General features: G+C 47.8%; 1 protein-coding gene across 1 annotated transcript; it reads left to right on the plus strand.

Moving 5' to 3' along the window:
- Window positions 1-1,410: 1,410 nt before the first annotated feature.
- On the plus strand, window positions 1,411-17,552 carry LOC105046472 (protein neprosin-like). The gene is made up of 7 exons (XM_010925066.2): window positions 1,411-1,606; window positions 4,439-4,525; window positions 4,640-4,891; window positions 4,971-5,132; window positions 5,259-5,312; window positions 16,905-17,051; window positions 17,187-17,552. The coding sequence occupies exons 1-7, from the start codon at window positions 1,448-1,450 to the stop codon at window positions 17,550-17,552; spliced, it is 1,227 nt and encodes a 408-aa protein (XP_010923368.1). The 5' UTR covers window positions 1,411-1,447.
- Window positions 17,553-18,353: the final 801 nt, after the last annotated feature.

Raw genomic sequence — 18,353 nt, forward strand, 5'->3', positions numbered from 1 at the left:
AGAATATGGGATTATCGAATGGGTCATGGTCTAGCCACGCATAGCACTCAACCCTAAGGTTGCATTTGGTGGCTGGCAATCTATTCAGATTGCTGGAAATTTAATATGGTAATCTAGATAACTATATTTGGTATACTTTTTGGACGGTAATCCATATTGCCTTAGCAATCTAGACTGCCTCATGGGAGGCAATTTAGATTTTCTTAGGAAGGGGTGGCTATCCAGATTATTACTTTTTTGGCAATATTTTAATAAAAATTTTGGATAAAATTATTTCTCAAAAAAATCATACAAAATCTATTGCCTAACACTGCCCCCTCTCCCTTTTGTGTGTGCCCCTGACCTGTGGCTCCTCCATCTTCTTTTGTCTATCCGTGGCTCCTCTACTATTGTCCCCCACCACCTCCCGTGCCATCTCTACACCCATCTCCACCATCACCATGGCTCCACACGTGCCCAACCCCCTCCCCACCCCCTAGTGCCTGCAATTTTTCACACCCCTTAACCCGCCACTTCTCCGCACCATCACCATATTCACATCATTTTTGTTACTTTCCATTAGGAAAAAAGAAGAGCATCAGAGCAAAATTATTAGAGATATTTTAAAATTTTGATTTTATATTATCGATAATCTGATTATTATACCAAACATGTCAATCAAGATTTTTCAGTAATTTTACTGCAACATTACCTATGTAAATCAAACATAATAATCAATATTATTGATAATTTAATGATGGTAATCTATCCTAAAGGCAATCGACATTACCTTCTAAGATTGTTTGGCGATACACCAAATACAACCTAACACCCGTCCTTAGCAACTCTCCGTGATAGACAATGTTAACCATGTTGAACACCATTCTCCCCTCCCCTCAAGCCACACCCCCAAAAAAAAAAGAAAAGGACAAAGTTCAGCACATGAGTTACAAGCATTAAGGTCCCATTCAGCTTATTCTTGGGCACGCCAGCCCATCCATACCAGCTCAGGGCTGATTATAATGTATGCACCACCTTGTGCCCAGCGTTCCGACGCCACAAAAAGATCCTGTTTGAACACTTTAAATACTCATCTAAATGAATCTACCATCTTACAATCAAGTTAAACATGAATATTGTTGCTGATATGAGGAAGAAATTGCTGCATAACATAAGGAGGTGTTGGACTAAAATTGATATGATTGTCTCTTCGATGTTGATTGTCTTGCTAAGGGAAACAGATCTAAACTTTAATTATTTGGGGAAAGAAAAGGAAATAATTGACGCACGATGATTAGATATACCGAAGAATTTGTACCTTTTGGGGTAAATGGTAGCATACAAGATACTCTTTATTAATATAAAATATACTTAACATAAATGGCAATGAGAGAGAAGAAATTCAGTTTATATATTGGATGATAAATTTATTTTGTTTTCATTGAAAAGGGGTTGAAAGAAGGAGGCCATGATGGTGCATGTTAGCATGACCTATGGCTTGGTAGCACTATTATTGGTGATGATCTCCATATGCTGCACTAGGGCCACGGTGCAAGCCATGACGCAGCAATCGGAGGTGCGTCAGCTCCTAAAGCGATTGAATAAGCCTGCAGTGAAGAGCATTAAGGTCTGCCTCTAACTATTCATTTATTTATTCTTTTTTTGGATTTATTTTGGCTTTTTAGTGTCAAAAAATATTTTTTTGTTCATTTCAAGAGAATTTTCGATAGATTTTCTGAATTATTTTTCAATAAAAATCTATTTTACAAAGTATCTATTTATTTAAGGAAGAACCTTAATTTGGCTAGAATTTTTTAAATTATTTAATTTAATATTAATCTATCTAAAAGGAATTTTGATCGCTCTCTCACATACTTTTTATTGCTGCTCTTGTGACATCTTTCCCAAGTTTAGATGGTTTTTTCTTCCCATATTATCTCTGCTTAGCAAAATCTCTTTTAGGAATTGATAATTATTAAATTTTATTTTTTTGTTGTCAAAATATGGAGACTTGTCTTAGCCATTCCTTGTTAGTAGATGAAATCTATCTTAATTGGTTGTTCACTTGTTATGTGTTTATCATTTTTTAACTATTTTCTATCAAATATGGATTATTTTCTCTCAAATATGGATGACTTCCTCTTGGCTTCATGCCCTTCTTCCTCTTTGACTCCTCCCCGCCCCTCTCTCTATCCCCAATACATCATGGCTTAATTTGTCCCGTGGCATTCGCTCACTGTATTTTCCCCTTCTTTTTTGATGTGAGTGTCGGGGAAAGCATAACTCAAGATTTTAGTGCTTGTTTGCCTTTACATGGAGAACTTTTGTTGTTGAATACAAAAAGGAGTGTAGATGGGTTTCTCCAATCTGTGTCAGGTCTCTCGGTGGCTCAACCATCTATGGTTTGGGACGTGCATGTCTCTCAAAATAAAAGCAAGACGTATGCCAGAAATACTTACCTAGTATACCATTGACCAAAATGGAGGATTTGGATGATGTTAGTAGATGCTTCATCCACAAGCACCAGCGTTGGGTAAAACTCTTGCTGAGAGTAGCTGGAGAAGGAATGCCTGGTCGATGTTATCAAATGCCTTCTCCAAGTCGACTTTGTAAAGGATGCCTTTATGTTTATTTTACCATGCAGTAGGATATGATCTCAGAGGCAGCAGCAAAGATTTCTGAAATACACATTTTCCTTATGAATGCACCGTATCTTGTCCTTCTTTTTGTCCATGTCTTGATCTATTGGTGGCTGGGAAGAATCTAGAGAATGTTTTATATTAAAATGGTAAAAAGAATTATTATACATGATAGTTTGGAAGCACGGTAGCAAGAAAAATATTTTTGCACAATGCTCGCAAAATGTAGGAATTTTATTCCGTTGCTTTGAAAAAATTTTGTTATCTGTCTATTTTACGTGCGATATTGCCCCTCTGTTTCGGGAATAGAAGGGGAGCAAGCATCCCTATTTCGCCAAGGGAAGAAGGAGGAAAAAAACAAAAGAAAAAAGAAAGAAAGAAAGAAAGAGGAATAAAGAGGAAAAAATAAAGAAATTTTCTCTGTATATTTTCCTTTAATTTCATCATCTTTTTCTGATATCTGTGGGAAAGGAGAGCACTTGATTGAGAGAGAGATTAAAGGTTTTTTTTTAGGTTCTGATTTAGTTTTTTCTATATGTGTGGTGGGGCATGGATGTATCTAGCAGCGGGCAATTCTTCTTATTTTTATTTGTCTACTCATCCCACTCTGCAAAGCATGCTGGTGCCTTCTGGGGGTGGTCCAGATTATGAGGTGTTCAGCTATCAGCTCGTTGGTGCTCAAGTACGTGTGGACCAATTGATCCTATATTCTTCTTCCCCTCATTCTTGAAATGGCTTCTTTGTTGCATGTTTAATAGCACATGAAGTGATCTGACGATCACTAATAGAGATATTGGGTTTGCTAGGTTTTAATAATAAGCAGCGCCAGGTGTTGTGAGGTGGTTGAAAGCACCATCAGTCAAGAATAATCCTGATGGTGCTAGACTGGGAATTTTGAAATCTTCCCTCTTGTTGATCTGTTGTTCACACTGCTTTATTTACCTATGGTTTAATGGGTGGGGAAAAAAAAGGGTAGGTAAGCTGAAAGAGCCAATAGGAGCTTGATAATATATGACATCTACTTGCTGCATTAAATTTGTTATCCAACTTTGTTGATCCTTTCAGTTACATGGTGATTAGTTTTCCAATTCGAAGATTTGGGTTTTCAAGCATATCCTGTCTTGGAGATTTCTGCGTAGGTATGCTTAGTTTAGCTGTATTTATGAGATTGGGTTTTTTTGTCACAAACTTATGTTGGTTTTGATGGGATCACTTGTACATACTTCTTTTATATAAATTAAATTTATAATTTGGCCATGCATATCTATGCCATTACTCCCCAGCTAAATCTGAGTGCTGTCTGGTGTTTTTATTTGTATAATGTAAGTGAAACGAGATAGTTTTAACCTTTTGTCCACTAAAATATGCTGAGTTATTAGAACACGAAGGATTTTTCGGAAAATCATATCCCTTATAATCTATACTATATGTAAAATATATTTTTTTATTATTTTAATTATTGTTGAAATACATATAGAATATATTAACAAATTAATAAAATAAAATATTTTCTCAAGAAAAAATTGCATGTCATGAATGGTATGGGGTTATAAGCTAGTTTATAGAGTTAAAAGCATTCCTCTGTACTTATTTGGGCGTTAAAAATTCTTGAGCTGTGTTATTTTCTAATTTGTTTAGCATTTTATTCTATTAATATTCAAACATAAAAGTTTTATTCCTTTTTTTCATTTAGTAAAATGCCATCAAGTTTTCACTGTAATCTTCCTTTTTCGTGGCACTTATTTTTGGCATTTTTCACTGTAATGCTTCTTAATTTGTGACTTCATTCGTTCTAATATCTGTTTTTTTCCTTTAAAAAGAGCCCGGACGGAGATATCATAGACTGTGTCCATATCTCTCATCAGCCAGCTTTTGATCATCCTTCACTCAAAAACCATACTGTCCAGGTGTGCTCGCTTTCCCCTCACTTCGTCTTCTTTCCAAATTCTTCCACTATCACTTAATGTTTACACCTGGTGGCATGGTCTCTTTATTTTGTCTCTACTTGTGAAAATCTTCAGATGAGGCCGAGTTTCCACCCATTAGGCCTACATGATGACAACAAGGTGGCATCAAAGATGGAAACTAAATCCATACCTCAGATTTGGCATCAAAATGGGAGGTGCCCCGAGGACACCATCCCTATTAGGAGAAACAAGAAAGGTGATGTGCTGAGGGCCAGCTCTGTCGAAAGATATGGGAAAAAGACCCACACAACAGTCCCAAATCCCACTTCTGTAGATCCCAATGATTTTAACATTGTGCATCATGAGGTATATTTACTTTTCCATTTTTTTTCCTATTCTCCTTCACCTTTCTCATTTGTGTTTGTTGATGGGTCTTCTCGAGAAGCATGCGCTTGCTTATGTAATGGGAGGTAGCTACTATGGAACAAAGGCAACCATGAACGTGTGGAACCCGAAACTGGAATCACCATTTGAGTTCAGTCTGTCTCAGCTTTGGATTGTTGGTGGTCCTGATAAAGTTTTAGATACCATCGAAGCTGGCTGGCATGTATGTTATTGTATCTATTTCTAGTAAACAGAAAATACTCTACATTACATGAAATTCTGAAAGTCCTCTCTTCATGCATTAACTAACTTCTGCTGTTTACTCTTTGTTGTGGAAAAAAAAAATCAGGTTTATCCAAGTCTGCATGGAGACAATAAAACAAGACTATTCATTTACTGGACTGTAAGTTAATATTCCTTCATTTTTCTCTTGTCCTCCATGTGTTGTTTCTATCAGCTTCTCCATTCCTCATGTTCTACTACCTTGTCTTCCATGAGTTTTGTTGGGGAATACCGACCGACCCACTCATGCCGACTCATCGTCGGACTTACATGACCGGCGCCCGACTCTACCGACCGACCGACGGCTGCCGACCGACCAAGGATGCATCGGTCGGGCGGACCTTCTTCTCTCTCTTGATCGGCTGCATTATGGAGTCCGACGCCTGACTTTGGCAACGCGCCCGACTGACTGTCGGAGGGGCCCGAGTTTCTACCCGACGTCTCTCAACCACCCACTGACCTATAGTCGGTCGGCTCCCTCAGATGCCGTACGGCTGCCAAAAACTGTCAGCCCTGACAACGGCATGCGGCACTGCCGCCTAGGGGCATTATCCCACCTAAGGCATGGGTCAACCCTTGCGATTTGATAGTCCCATGGCGATTTGACAGCCTCACGGCGATTTGACACCCTCACGGCGACTCTGACAATCCTCAGTGAGTTAACAATTCTTCAATTGTCCGCGCCATTAATGACGGCGCCATACCATGCTCCACTATATATATCGGAGAAGGCAACAATGCTAGAGGTTGATTCGAAACCCCCTAAACCCCTCCTCTCTCTCTCTCGTTGAGCTCCTTGTTTTCTTTTCACTGTTGACTAGTCTCCTCTCTGACTTGACCGTCGGAGGGTCCCCGCCGGAGCCACCTCCGGTCAGTGTGGACTTTCTTTTGCAGGCGCTCGTTCCCGACGATCAGGCGACGAGGGGATTGGCCGCAACAGATTGGCGCGCCAGGAAGGGGACGCAGTGACAAGTTAGTGCTTCATTGACAGCACCAGGGATTGCGACCCCCACGGAACTTGAAACATCTTCCAAGATGACAAAGACAAGAGCTCAGCGATCGAGGGTCACTGGATCGGCGAGGCGCTCTTCCCACCGGGAAGAGGCCTCTCCTCCACCCTCCATGGCGGAACCTAGCTCTCCGCACCCCGCGGTGATCACGGAGGTGCAGATCGCAGCGATCGTGCGGCAGATGACCATGCTGACAGATGCGGTCAAAAGCCTTCAGCAACAACTGGTCCGGCTGCCGCCTTCATCGGTCAGGCAACCGGCGGTGCATCCGATGCCCTCCAGGAGTAGCCACCGATGCCCGTATCGGTCTCCATCGTCTCCGCAGGAGCACCTGCCCCAGCGCTCCTACCGAAAGGAGGAGGGGCGGCCGCGGCGCGACACCCATCGATCTCGACGGCCTTCTCCCTCCCAACTGCAACGAGCAAGGAAGGAGAAGCGACCGCGAACGCCGTCTGCCTCTCTCTCAAACTCCTCCGGAGACTCTACTCCTGGGGTCTCCCAGCACCGACAGATCGACGACTACGAATGCAGGTTCGAGGAAATCGACCGTCGGCTTGCCCAACTGCAGGTGGACGGGCAGAAGTCTTTAAATGACGTCGACTTCCAGACCGTCCAACCTCTCTCCTGACTCATCCTCGACGAACTGATCCCTAGTCGGTTCAAGATACCGCACGTGGAGCCCTACGACGGCTCCACCGACCCAATCGACCACCTGGAGAGCTACAAAGCTCTCATGACGATTCAAGGGGCAACCGACGCTCTCCTTTGCATCGACTTCCCCGCCACGCTCTGCAAAGCTGCCAGGGCCTGGTACTCCGATCTTCGATCGGAAAGTATCCACTCCTTTGGACAGCTCGAGTACTCTTTCGTGGCCCACTTCAGTACCAGCCAGAAGCCGCCACGAACCTCGGACAGCCTTTTCTCCCTCAAACAGGGAGAAAACGAGATGCTCCAACACTTCGTGACGCGATTCAACACGGCCACGCTTGAGGTCTAGGACCTCAACGAAGACATGGCCATCTCGGCCATGAAGCACGGGCTGAGGGCATCCCGATTCACCTACAGCCTGGACAAGACCCTCCCCCGGGCGTATGCCGAACTATTGGAGCGTGCGTACAAATACATGCGCACGGACGAAGGAGCCTCCGATCGGTGCTTGACCGAGTTCAAGGGCCCGAAGAAAAAGCGAAGGAAGGGTCGGGACCCTGCCGTGCCCAGCAGGCCCCCGACAGACAGTCGGGTCTCACCCCCACAGCGGAACCAGAGGTCGCCCCGATGGCGGAGCCCAAGGCCGACACGCCCCAGGTACGACTCCTACACTCCTCTCTCTGCTCCTCGTGCGCAGATTTTGATGGAGATTGAAGGAGAAGAGTACCTGCGACGGCCTCCGCCTCTGAAGGCAAAGGGCCTCGACCAATGGAAGTACTGTCGATTCCATCGGGGCCGCAGCCACAATACCGAGCAATACATCCAGCTCAAGGATGAGATCGAAGCTCTCATCCGTCGGGGATATCTCGATAAATTTTGGAGGAATCCGCCAACTCAACCCGTTGCCGACCGACGACCCCAGCCGACTGAAGAAGCGGCGACTAATCAGCCTACGACCGGGGTAATCAATATGATTTCCAAATGACTGAGCCCGGGGACGTCTGCTGGAGGGGAGCCGACGAAGAAGCCGTGCTCGGACGACGTAATTACTTTTACAAAAGAAGATGTTCGGGGCATCCAAACTCCCCACGACGACGCTGTTGTTGTCTCGACAACAATAGCGAACTATGATGTAAAAAGAATCTTTGTAGATAATGAAAGTTCAACGAACATTTTGTTTTACTCGACCTTCTCCCGGATGCAACTATCGACCGACCGACTCAAGAGGGTCTCTACACCCTTGATAGGCTTCGCTGGAGACGCTGTCACGATGGAAGGAGAAGTTACTTTGTTCGTGACGGTTGGCACCGAACCACGATAAAGCACAGTCCATTTGACTTTTGTGGTCGTCCAAGTATCTTCGGCTTACAACGCCATACTTGGAAGACCCGGACTGAATGCCCTCAGGGCGATAGTTTCGACGTATCATCTCCTGGTTTGGTTTTCGACCAAGAACGGAGTCGGGGAGATGTGCGGAGACCAACAGCTCGCTCGCCGATGCTTCCAGATCTTCGCTCAAAGCGAGGAGTTGAAGGGCTCCCTAACGATCGACAAGCTAGACCAACAGGAGGAGGAAGAACGGGAAAAACTGGCCGAACAGCTCATTCCCGTCTCAATAGCGGAGAATCCCGATCGAAAAGTATGGGTCGGGTCTCAACTACCCGACCCAGAATGACGACGGCTGGCGGAGCTGCTGAAGGCCAATGCCGACATATTCGCTTGGTCGACAGCAGATATGTCAGGCATCCCTCCGGAGACAATAATGCACCGACTCAACATCGACCTAACGACGAGGCCGGTGAGGCAGAAGAAAAGGTCTTTTGCTTCTGAAAGACAGAAGGCCATCGACGAAGAAGTGGATAAACTACTCGAGGTAGGCTTCATCAAAGAAACTACATATCCCGATTGGCTCGTCAATGTTGTCATGGTGAAGAAAGCCAACGGAAAGTGGAGAATTTGCATCGACTACACCGACTTGAATCGGGCCTGTCCGAAGGACAGCTTTCCACTTTCGAAGATCGACCAGCTGGTGGATGCGACGTCTGGATTTCGACTGCTCAGCTTCATAGATACCTTCGTTGGGTACAACCAGATCTGGATGGCACCTGAAGACGAGGAGCACACTACCTTCGTGACCCCCAAGGGCCTCTACTACTACAGAGTGATGCCCTTCGGACTGAAGAACACCGGAGCTACCTACCAACGACTCATCAATAAGGTCTTCAAAGACCAAATCGGGCGCAACATGAAAGTATATGTGGACGACATGCTGGTAAAGAGTGCACAGACTGCAGATCATGTTCGGGATCTCGAAGAAGCTTTCCGCACTCTACGACAATATTGAATGAAGCTGAATCCGACTAAGTGCACTTTTGGAGTGACCTCGGGGAAGTTTCTCGGGTTCCTCGTTTCGCAACGAGGGATTGAGGCCAACCCCGAGAAAATCAAAGCGATCATCGACATGCGGCATCCGAACACCAAGAAGGAGGTCCAGCAGCTGAATGGAAAAATCATCGCCCTCAGTCGGTTCATCTCTCGGTCGGCTGAAAGATGCCTCCCGTTCTTCAAGACCCTGAAGCAGGTGAAGGGCTTCTCTTGGCCGGATGAGTGCCGATGGGCCTTCGAGGATCTGAAGAGGTACCTGGCTTCTCCGTCGTTGCTTGTGAAGCCAGAGGTCGGGGAGACGCTGTATCTCTATTTGGCCACTTCCCTCGAAGCGGTTAGTTCGGTGCTCGTCCGAGAGAATGAGAGCCAAACTCATCAACCTATATACTACACCAGCAAAATGCTCCGCGGCGCTGAAGCTCGATACTCGGAGACAGAAAAGATGATTTTTGCCCTGACTGTCTCCACACAACGACTCCGCCCATACTTCCAAGCGCACGCCATTGTGGTCCTCACCAACCAGCCCCTAAGGGCGATATTGCACCAACCCGACACATCGGGACGACTGACGAAGTGAGCGATGAAGCTCAGCGAGTTCGACATACAGTACCGACCGCGACCTGTCTTAAAGGCCCAGGTCCTGGCCGACTTCATCGCAGAGTGCCTGACGACCGACCAAGGATCGGAAGGCGAGAACCCCGAAGGAGCTGCGGTCTCCGAGCCTGACCCGGTGTCCACCTGGATACTGCACATCGATGGAGCTTCAAACGCTCAGGGGAGCGGGACCGGTTCCTGCTCACCAACTCAGAGGGGGTAGTCACTGAGTACGCCCTCCGATTTGACTTCAAAGCCTCCAATAATCAAGCCGAGTATGAAGCGCTCCTCGCCGGCTTGAGGATGGCGAAGGAACTTGGGATCGACAGCCTCCAGGTATTCTCCGATTCTCAGCTAATCGTGGGGCAGGTCAAAGACGAATTCGAGGCACGAGATCTAGCTATGGCAAGATATCTCCAGAAAGTGAAGGATCTTGTGGCGCGCCTCAGATATTTCGAGATCTCCCATATCCCCAGGTCGGAGAACGCCCAGGCCAACGCACTCTCCAGGCTGGCGACTTCAGCTTACGACGCTTTGGGCCGGACGCTCGTGGAGAATCTCGAGCAGTCGAGCATCGACAAAGTCGAGGAGGTGCTACAACTGACGGCCGAACCAAGCTGGATGGATCCGATTGTTCAGTATCTGACCGACGGGATTAGCCCTGAAGATCCCGCAGAGGCCAGGCGACTCTGATGGTCGGCCTCCCAATATGTGATAATGGATGGCCGACTTTACAAAAGATCATTCTCCCTTCCCTTGCTCAGGTGCTTGGGACCGACCGACGCAGACTACGCACTCAGAGAAGTGCACGAAGGGATCTGCGGGAGTCACTTGGGGGGCAAATCCTTGGCCTACAAGGTCCTGCGGTAGGGTTACTACTGGCCCACCATGAGGAAGGATGTGGCTGAGTTGGTCTGAAAGTGTGAACCATGCCAAAAGTATGCCAACGTACAACACCGACCAGCCAGCCAAATCACTCCTATTGTCGCCCCATGGCCCTTCGCCCAGTGGGGGGTCGACATCCTCGGTCCCTTCCCTCCGGCATCTGGCCAAAGGAAGTTCATAGTTGTCACCATCGACTACTTCACCAAGTGGGTAGAGGCCGAGCCCCTGGCGCAGATTACCGAGCGAAAGATGGAGGACTTCGTCCAGAAGTCCATCATCTTTAGGTTCGGATTGCCGCATACCATTATCACCGACAATGGACGACAGTTCGATAACCAGGACTTCAGAAATTTCTGCGCGAGGTTTCACATCACGCACCGACTGACTTCCATCGGGCACCCACAATCCAACGGTGAAGTCGAGGTGACCAACCGGACCATACTACACGAGCTCAAAACCCGACTGAATGAAGCCAAAGGCCTCTGGGTCGAGGAGTTGAACTCCGTCCTATGGGCTTATAGGACGACCCCCCGTGTTCCGACCGGGGAGTCACCTTTCAGTTTGGCCTATGGGATGGAGGCAATGATACCGCTCGAGATCAGGCTGCCATCAACTAGGGTTGAGCAGTATCAAGAGCCGAACAACTCTGAGTGCCGGAGAGCTGACCTAGACCTCCTCTCCGAGCTTTGGAGCGAGGCTCAACTTCGCATGGCTTCTTACCAACAGAAAGTAGCCCGATATTACAACGCCAAGGTCAAGCCAAAGCTTTTCAGGCCTGGGGACCTAGTCCTAAGAAAGGCAGAAGTCTCGAAGCCCCTAGACCAAGGGAAGCTAGCTCCGAATTGGGAAGGGCCCTACATGGTAGCAGACACCTACGGGCCAAGAGCTTATTGGCTGGAAACTCTGGAGGGGAACCCCATTCTCCGAACCTAGAACGCCGACAACCTAAAGTTGTATCACCAATAAACTTTGTACCTATTCACTCGGAATACAAGTTCAGCTTCAAATTTTAGAGTCTGGAATCTCGACTCTTCGACTATTGGTCGGTGCTCGCCAAGGAGTACGAGGCCCTATGTCCCGACTCAGACTTCACGTCCCACTCAGAACCGACGGCCCGATCGCCGACGATGCACCAGACGCTTACAAGGGCCGATGCATCCATGACAACGGGAGTCACACTCCTTCTACGGTCGAACCTATGGGCCAAACGATCGGCTAACTCACCGACTCAGCCCTGACCAAGAAAGGCAAAATGCCGGTGCGATCGCTGTCATGTTCGTGACTTACCGATCGAGCTACGGCCGATCGAAGGATATTCAGCTTACCACCGTCTATCGCACGACACGACCACTGTCGCGTTCATGACTCACCGATCGAGCTACGATCGATCGAAGGATATTCGGCTTACCACCGTCTATCACGCAGTGCGACGTAAGTACCCGACGTAAGGGTATCGGGATCCGACTTATCATCACTTCCCCGACTAAACACGTCGGATGCCATTCGACTGAATGCATCGAAAGATATCCGACTGTCGAGTCTTGCCCGACGGTCGGTTGGCTTTCGACTCGACGAACACGCCCGACTCACAACCGGGCGACGGACGTCCGACTTAAAGCCTTCGATCGTCGGATTACATGATAGTCGGGAGGCTGGTCCAAAGTCGAGATTTGCTCTGCCTTCGTGGAGGCACGCATTGCTGAACGTCCTAACTAATCTATCGGGCTAGCAACTTATGTGATCAAAAGCATTCCACGACACATGAAAGAAGAAGAGACATACAAAGGAGAAAAGTTCAAGTCCAAAAGACTTTGACTTTGATTTCATTGAAGTTCAGGTCAAGTTTACAAAACTGGGCCGAAGCTCGAATACAAGTATGACAAGCAGAAGTAAAGAAAAAATAAAAAATGAACTAGTCCTCAGAGTCGGCTTCTTCCACTGGATGATGGCTGGGGACGGTCGGCGAACCCGCTTGGGCTTGACCTTCGGTGGCTTGCTCCGCGCCTGCTTTGGCTTCCGCCCTGGTGGTGAGACCTCCCGGTGATGGGTCGGCCGTCTCCTCCATAGCTGGGGCCTCCGGCTCTGACAGAATGATGTTGCCGAGGTCAAGCCCCGGATACAAGCTTCGAACGGCTTTCCGAGCATCCTCGTACCCCACTCGGTACGAGAGGAAGCCGCCCTCCAGAAGTTCCTCCCGGTACTCTTTCGAGTCACGGAAGTCTTCTATGGCCCGACCTATGGCCTCCTTCGCTGACTCCGCTTCCGCCCTCGCGATGTCTGCATCGGCCTGGGTGACGAACAGACCTTCTTCGGCCTTAGCGAGGTTCCCAAGACTTACTCGGAGCTGCTCGCATTCGGCCTTCAGCTCCTTGGCGAAGCTGCCCCTCTCGTGCCGAAGCCGACGGACGGTTCGGGACTTCTTCTTGGCGTCGTCCCGGGTCGATTGCAGCTCGGACTCTGAAGTCGCCAAGGCACCCGTAAGTCGGGAGACCTCCTCTGTGAGTCAGGAGACCTCCCCCTCAAGTCGGCCCTCCCAATCGACCGACTGCTGCAGCTGGTCGACCAGAATGACCCTGTCGGCTTCAGCGGCCGCGACCTTGTCTCTCCAAGCCGCGCGCAGGTCACCAAATTTTCAATATCCGGCCTCTAGCTCGGATATATTGTAAACCAGCTGCACAAAACAAGACCGACCGTCAGAAGACCGAACTCACAGAAACAATAATGAATATAAAGAAGAGAGAAACTCACCCGGATCATCATCGGGTAAAATGAAGACAGCATATTGGAGATCCGTTGATTCTTCATGGCCTCAATGTCGACCGGGAGAAGGAGCGCTTGGCACAGCTTCCTGGCTAAGTCATGGTTGGCCAGGCCCGACGCACCTTCGAAAAGTGGGAAGTCGGTTGACCCCCCACCACCGGCCGACCTCCCTTCATCGTCGGACGTCATCAGGGCCTTCCCTCAGTCGGACATCCAGGCCCTGATGTCGGAGGAGGACGGCAAGCTTGAGCCCGACCGAGTTTCCCCCGAAGGCGCGGCAGCAGCAGGCGCGGGTTGCTCGGGCTCGCGTGCCTCCTCTCGATCCTCCTCTGCCAGTTGAGCAGCCGACGCACCGTCGATCGATTCCTCGGCCGCCCTTCTCTCGGGCGAGGCTGCACCCTCGCCCGACGGTCCCTCGGATGGGACTTCAACAAGCACCGTCGGTGTCGATAGTGCGATGATGGGCTCTGCCTCCGACCCCGTCGGCTCGCCCGACGGAGCTACTTGGGGCCTCTTGGGAGGCCGCGACGGCCCGGCCCCTTGTGCCGGCCTCTTCCGTACGGTGTGCTGCCGTATGTCGGCTGCCGTCAGTCTCGACCTCGGTGGTATATCTGCAAATGACGACAGACGGTCAGCATCATAAAGGAAAGGAAAGAAGAAAGGAGAAGGAAGATGAAAAACCGACCTAAGCGAAGGACCAGGCTGAGACCGATGTCGTACAGGGCCTGCTCGGTGACGAGCTCCCTCTGCTTCGGCATCGAAATATCTTTCAGACGGTGGAAGTCTTCCCGATCCTCGGCTTCCATCCGACTGTTCTCGTTCGGTTGGGTTCGGGGATTCCCCCAACGGGCAGGGAACCCCCAAGGGATAGAAGAGGAAACAAAGAAGAATTGGTTCTTCCATCCATGGATTGACGATGGAAGATCGGTGATGAAAGAAAGCCCCTTCTGAGGATTAAAGTACCACCACCCTCGGGCTTTAGGGTGGGGTCGGAGGACGAAGAAGGCTCGGAAGAGAAAAATTCGAGGGTCAATCGACAAAAGCCGACACAGCAGAGCAAAACTGACTATTAGCCGAACCGAGTTCGACGCGAGTTGCATCGGGCATAGCCCGTAATAGTCAAGTACGTTTCAGACGAACTCTGAAATCGGAAAGCGAAGGTCAGCCCGGAGGTCCTCAACGTAGAAGGCCACCTGGCCCTCAGGCAGGCTATTGACCCGACCATTGGCACCAGGGGCGAACAGTCAAAATTGCTCCGAGATGCAATATTGCTCCCGAAGTCGATCGACGTTCGGCCCCGAAAGTGAAGAGACCTCCACCTCCGGGATCGACCGAGGGTCATCGGTCGGATCTCCTGACCGACCTCCTCTTGGAGATGTTCTGGCCATGGACTAAAACAGAAGATAGGAAATAAAGAAAAAGAAGGAGGAGACTGTGAGAAGACAAGGGAGAAGACGATGAAGATGATGAAGGCCCTCAGAAGAAGAAGAGAGAACTCCCAAAAAGAAGGAAAGTGGAGATGAGTACCTGGAACAGGGGACCACACGGGCAGAGTCTCGACAGCAAAATGGGGGGGTAGAAACCTGGATATGGGCGATCCTGTATATATAGTACCCCCGACGGTCGAGATGAAGGCACGACCAATGAGGGATTCCCAGATCGTGCCACGTGGCATCATCCGGGCCGTCTGTCGGCCCGACGGTTCAACGCACCCATCCTCAGATCGAGCTACGTCACCTCCATCTGCTCAAACCAACCCGGCCCAATAGCCACCTGCCACGTGGCGCAGAGGCCGTGACGTTTCGTATCTCCGAAGGGGCGGGAATGACGGTTTTCATTCCCAAAGAGGCAGGATGTCTGACGCCGATGGGACAGGACACCTGACACCGACAGGATGTCTGACACCGATGGGACAGGACACCTGACACCGACAGTGCGTCTGACACCGATGGGACACCAACGGGACATCTGACGTCGGTGAATCGCCTGGCATTCATGAGGCGCATGGCACCATATCAGCCTACGGTACGGTCGTCAGAATCAGAACTTAATATGATGAGAATCCACTCCTTTCGCTCGACGCTGCCGTCCAAACAAAGACATTGGCCGGCGCACCATCTGACTCAGGAGTGGAGGGGGGCAACTGTTGGGAAATATCGATCGACCCCACTCACGCCGACTCATCGTCGGGCTTACATGACCGGCGCTCGACTCTACCGACCGACCGACGGCTGTCGACCGACCAAGGATGCGTCGGTCGGGCGGACCTTCTTCTCTCTCTTGATCGGCTGCACTATGGAGTGACGTCTGACTTTGGCAACGCGCCCGACTGACTGTCGGAGGGGCCCGAGTTTCTACCTGACGTCTCTCAACCACCCGCCGACCTATAGTCGGTCGGCTCCCTCAGATGCCGTACGGCTGCCAGAAACTGTCAGCCCTGACAACGGCATGCGGCATTGCCGCTTAGGGGCATTATCCCACCTAAGGCATGGGTCAACCCCTAGCGATTTGATAGTCCCACGGTGATTTGACAGCCTCACGGTGATTTGACACCCTCACGGCGACTCTGACAGTCCTCAGTGAGTTGACAATTCTTCAATTGTCCGCGTCATTAATGACGGCACCATACCATGCTCCACTATATATATCGGGGAAGGCAACAGTGCTAGAGGTCGATTCGAAACCCCCTGAACCCCTCCTCTCTCTCTTTCGTTGAGCTCCTTGTTTTCTTTTCACTGTAGCCTAGTCTCCTTTCTGACTTGACCGTCGGAGGGTCCCCGCCGGAGCCACCTCCGGTCAGTGTGGACTCTCTTTTGCAGGCGCTCGTTCCCGGCGACCAGGCAACGAGGGGATTGGCCGCAACAAGTTTTTTTTAATACATTAATCTTATCAAATAAAAGGGATCGTTGGATTGTTCATTATTTTGAGGTTTTCTATTCTCTTCTAATAAATTATATGAAAGAGAAGAGGTGCCACAAACATTCTTCATTTCAATAGATGATACAAGGCAAAAATTATAAAAATTGGTGGCCTTCAAGCTGCCAGGCTGCAGCTCTACTGCTGCTCTCCTATGAGGCTGTGATAATTGGAAAGCTTCTTCTTTTTCTTCACTTTTGGGATTTTTGTACTATTGTCTTTATGTCTTTATCTCCGCTAGCGACTATGATGGAGAATTCTCTAGCCTTGTGATCATCCAGGAGATGTTTTTACTTGCTACATTCTAATTGCACCCAGATGGTTTTCTTCTGAGTCTCTTTTCTATCTGTAACCTATGAAAGTGTTTTCTTTTGAATTCTCTTAGAAGCAACAGTTTCAGTTTCTCTTATAATCCTATATATTCTTGTAATATCTACTTCTCGCCTATGTAGAAACTTGTGCTGATTGTACTCTTCAAAATGGTGGCTTCTAATATTTTTCTGCAAAAATTTCAGCAAGATGGTTATCAATCCACAGGCTGCTACAACCTAGTTTGCCCTGGGTTCATTCAAGTCAACAAGGAGATAGCATTGGGTGCTGCCATCAGTCCCATTTCTAGCTATGGTGGCCGCCAATATGAAATCACTTTATTAGCCTGGAAGGTAAACACAAAAATTCAAGTGAATTTTACTTCTTGTCCCAACCCCTAAACTCTCGGATAGTCATATTTAATTACTTTCTCACTTTTCATCTATAAATCATAATAAATATTCATATGGTTTTTATTTTTTGAGCAGGATCCAAAATCGGGTAATTGGTGGCTGCAGTATGAGAATCTATCTCCATTGGGCTATTGGCCTTCATCCTTATTCCCTTATTTGACAAATGGTGGCTCCCTAGTAGAATGGGGAGGGGAGATTGCAGACTTAAATTCAAATGGTCCTCACACCTCCACACAGATGGGCAGTGGCCATTTCCCAGAAGAACGTTTTGGTAAGGCGAGCTACATCAGAAACATTCAAATAGTTGATCGGTCCAACAAGCTTCAAGCTCCTCAAGGGGTTGGCACTGTCATTACAAGACCCAATTGCTACAATATGAAGAGTTACAGCAATGGTTACTTCTACTATGGGGGTCCTGGTAGAAATCCCAATTGTCCATAGAAGGCCTTAACTTTTTGGCTTGTGGGAAAAAACCAACCGTGAAAAAATATTTGAGAAAAAATAACAGTGAACAATAAATGCACAATTAAAATAAATAGTTTTTCTTTTTTGCATAATCAGGTAAACTGTCAAAATCATTGAGCAATAATAGTCAAGCCACACTGAATAATCAATCTGAAAGTAAATTTAATAGCCCACAAGGAAGAGAGACACAATGAATTTTAATGTGGAAACCCTTCCAATTTGAAGGATGAAAATTTCTAGATCTGTTTCAGCAAAATTTTCACTATTGTGAATGTAATGGGATTACATAGAGTATTTCTACTAAAGCTAGAGATCAGCACAAAGCAATATCAGGACATATAGGTTGGAAATTCAAGAATGCACCAACAATATCTCACCAAGCGAGTATGCTAAATCTAAGTAACAAGAGAAGAAATCAATGATCCAAACACTTAAAGTTGAAGAACAAATGTCAAGATTCACCACCTAAAATTAGAGACAAATTACAGCTAAAATTATCATTCAATCTTTAGGCAAAGTCTCTTATCCAAGAGGCTCATCAAGTTCAATGTGGACTACTTTGGTCATTAAGAAAGAAGAGGATAAGATCCAAGAGCAAGATATATTACATTGTAAAGTCAAATTTTCTGTCTAACTAAGATGACTTTTATTTTCTAAATGGGCATCTTTTCAATGCTTGTGAACTGGCTAAATTAAATTTTAGGATTTTGCTATGATACTTTTTTATAATATTTTATTATAAAAAATATTTTAGATATTTCATATTATCATTTTTAT

Source organism: Elaeis guineensis, chromosome 6 (assembly GCF_000442705.2).
Source record: "Elaeis guineensis isolate ETL-2024a chromosome 6, EG11, whole genome shotgun sequence".
NCBI classification, from domain to species: Eukaryota; Viridiplantae; Streptophyta; class Magnoliopsida; order Arecales; family Arecaceae; genus Elaeis; species Elaeis guineensis.

Coding starts and splice junctions, on each gene's coding strand:
- LOC105046472 (XM_010925066.2), top strand. CDS start 1,448: ATGATGGTGCATGTTAGCATGACCTATGGCTTGGTAGCACTATTATTG. Junction 4,892..4,970: donor TTAACATTGTGCATCATGAG/GTATATTTACTT, acceptor CTTCTCGAGAAG/CATGCGCTTGCTTATGTAAT. Junction 5,313..16,904: donor GACTATTCATTTACTGGACT/GTAAGTTAATAT, acceptor CAAAAATTTCAG/CAAGATGGTTATCAATCCAC.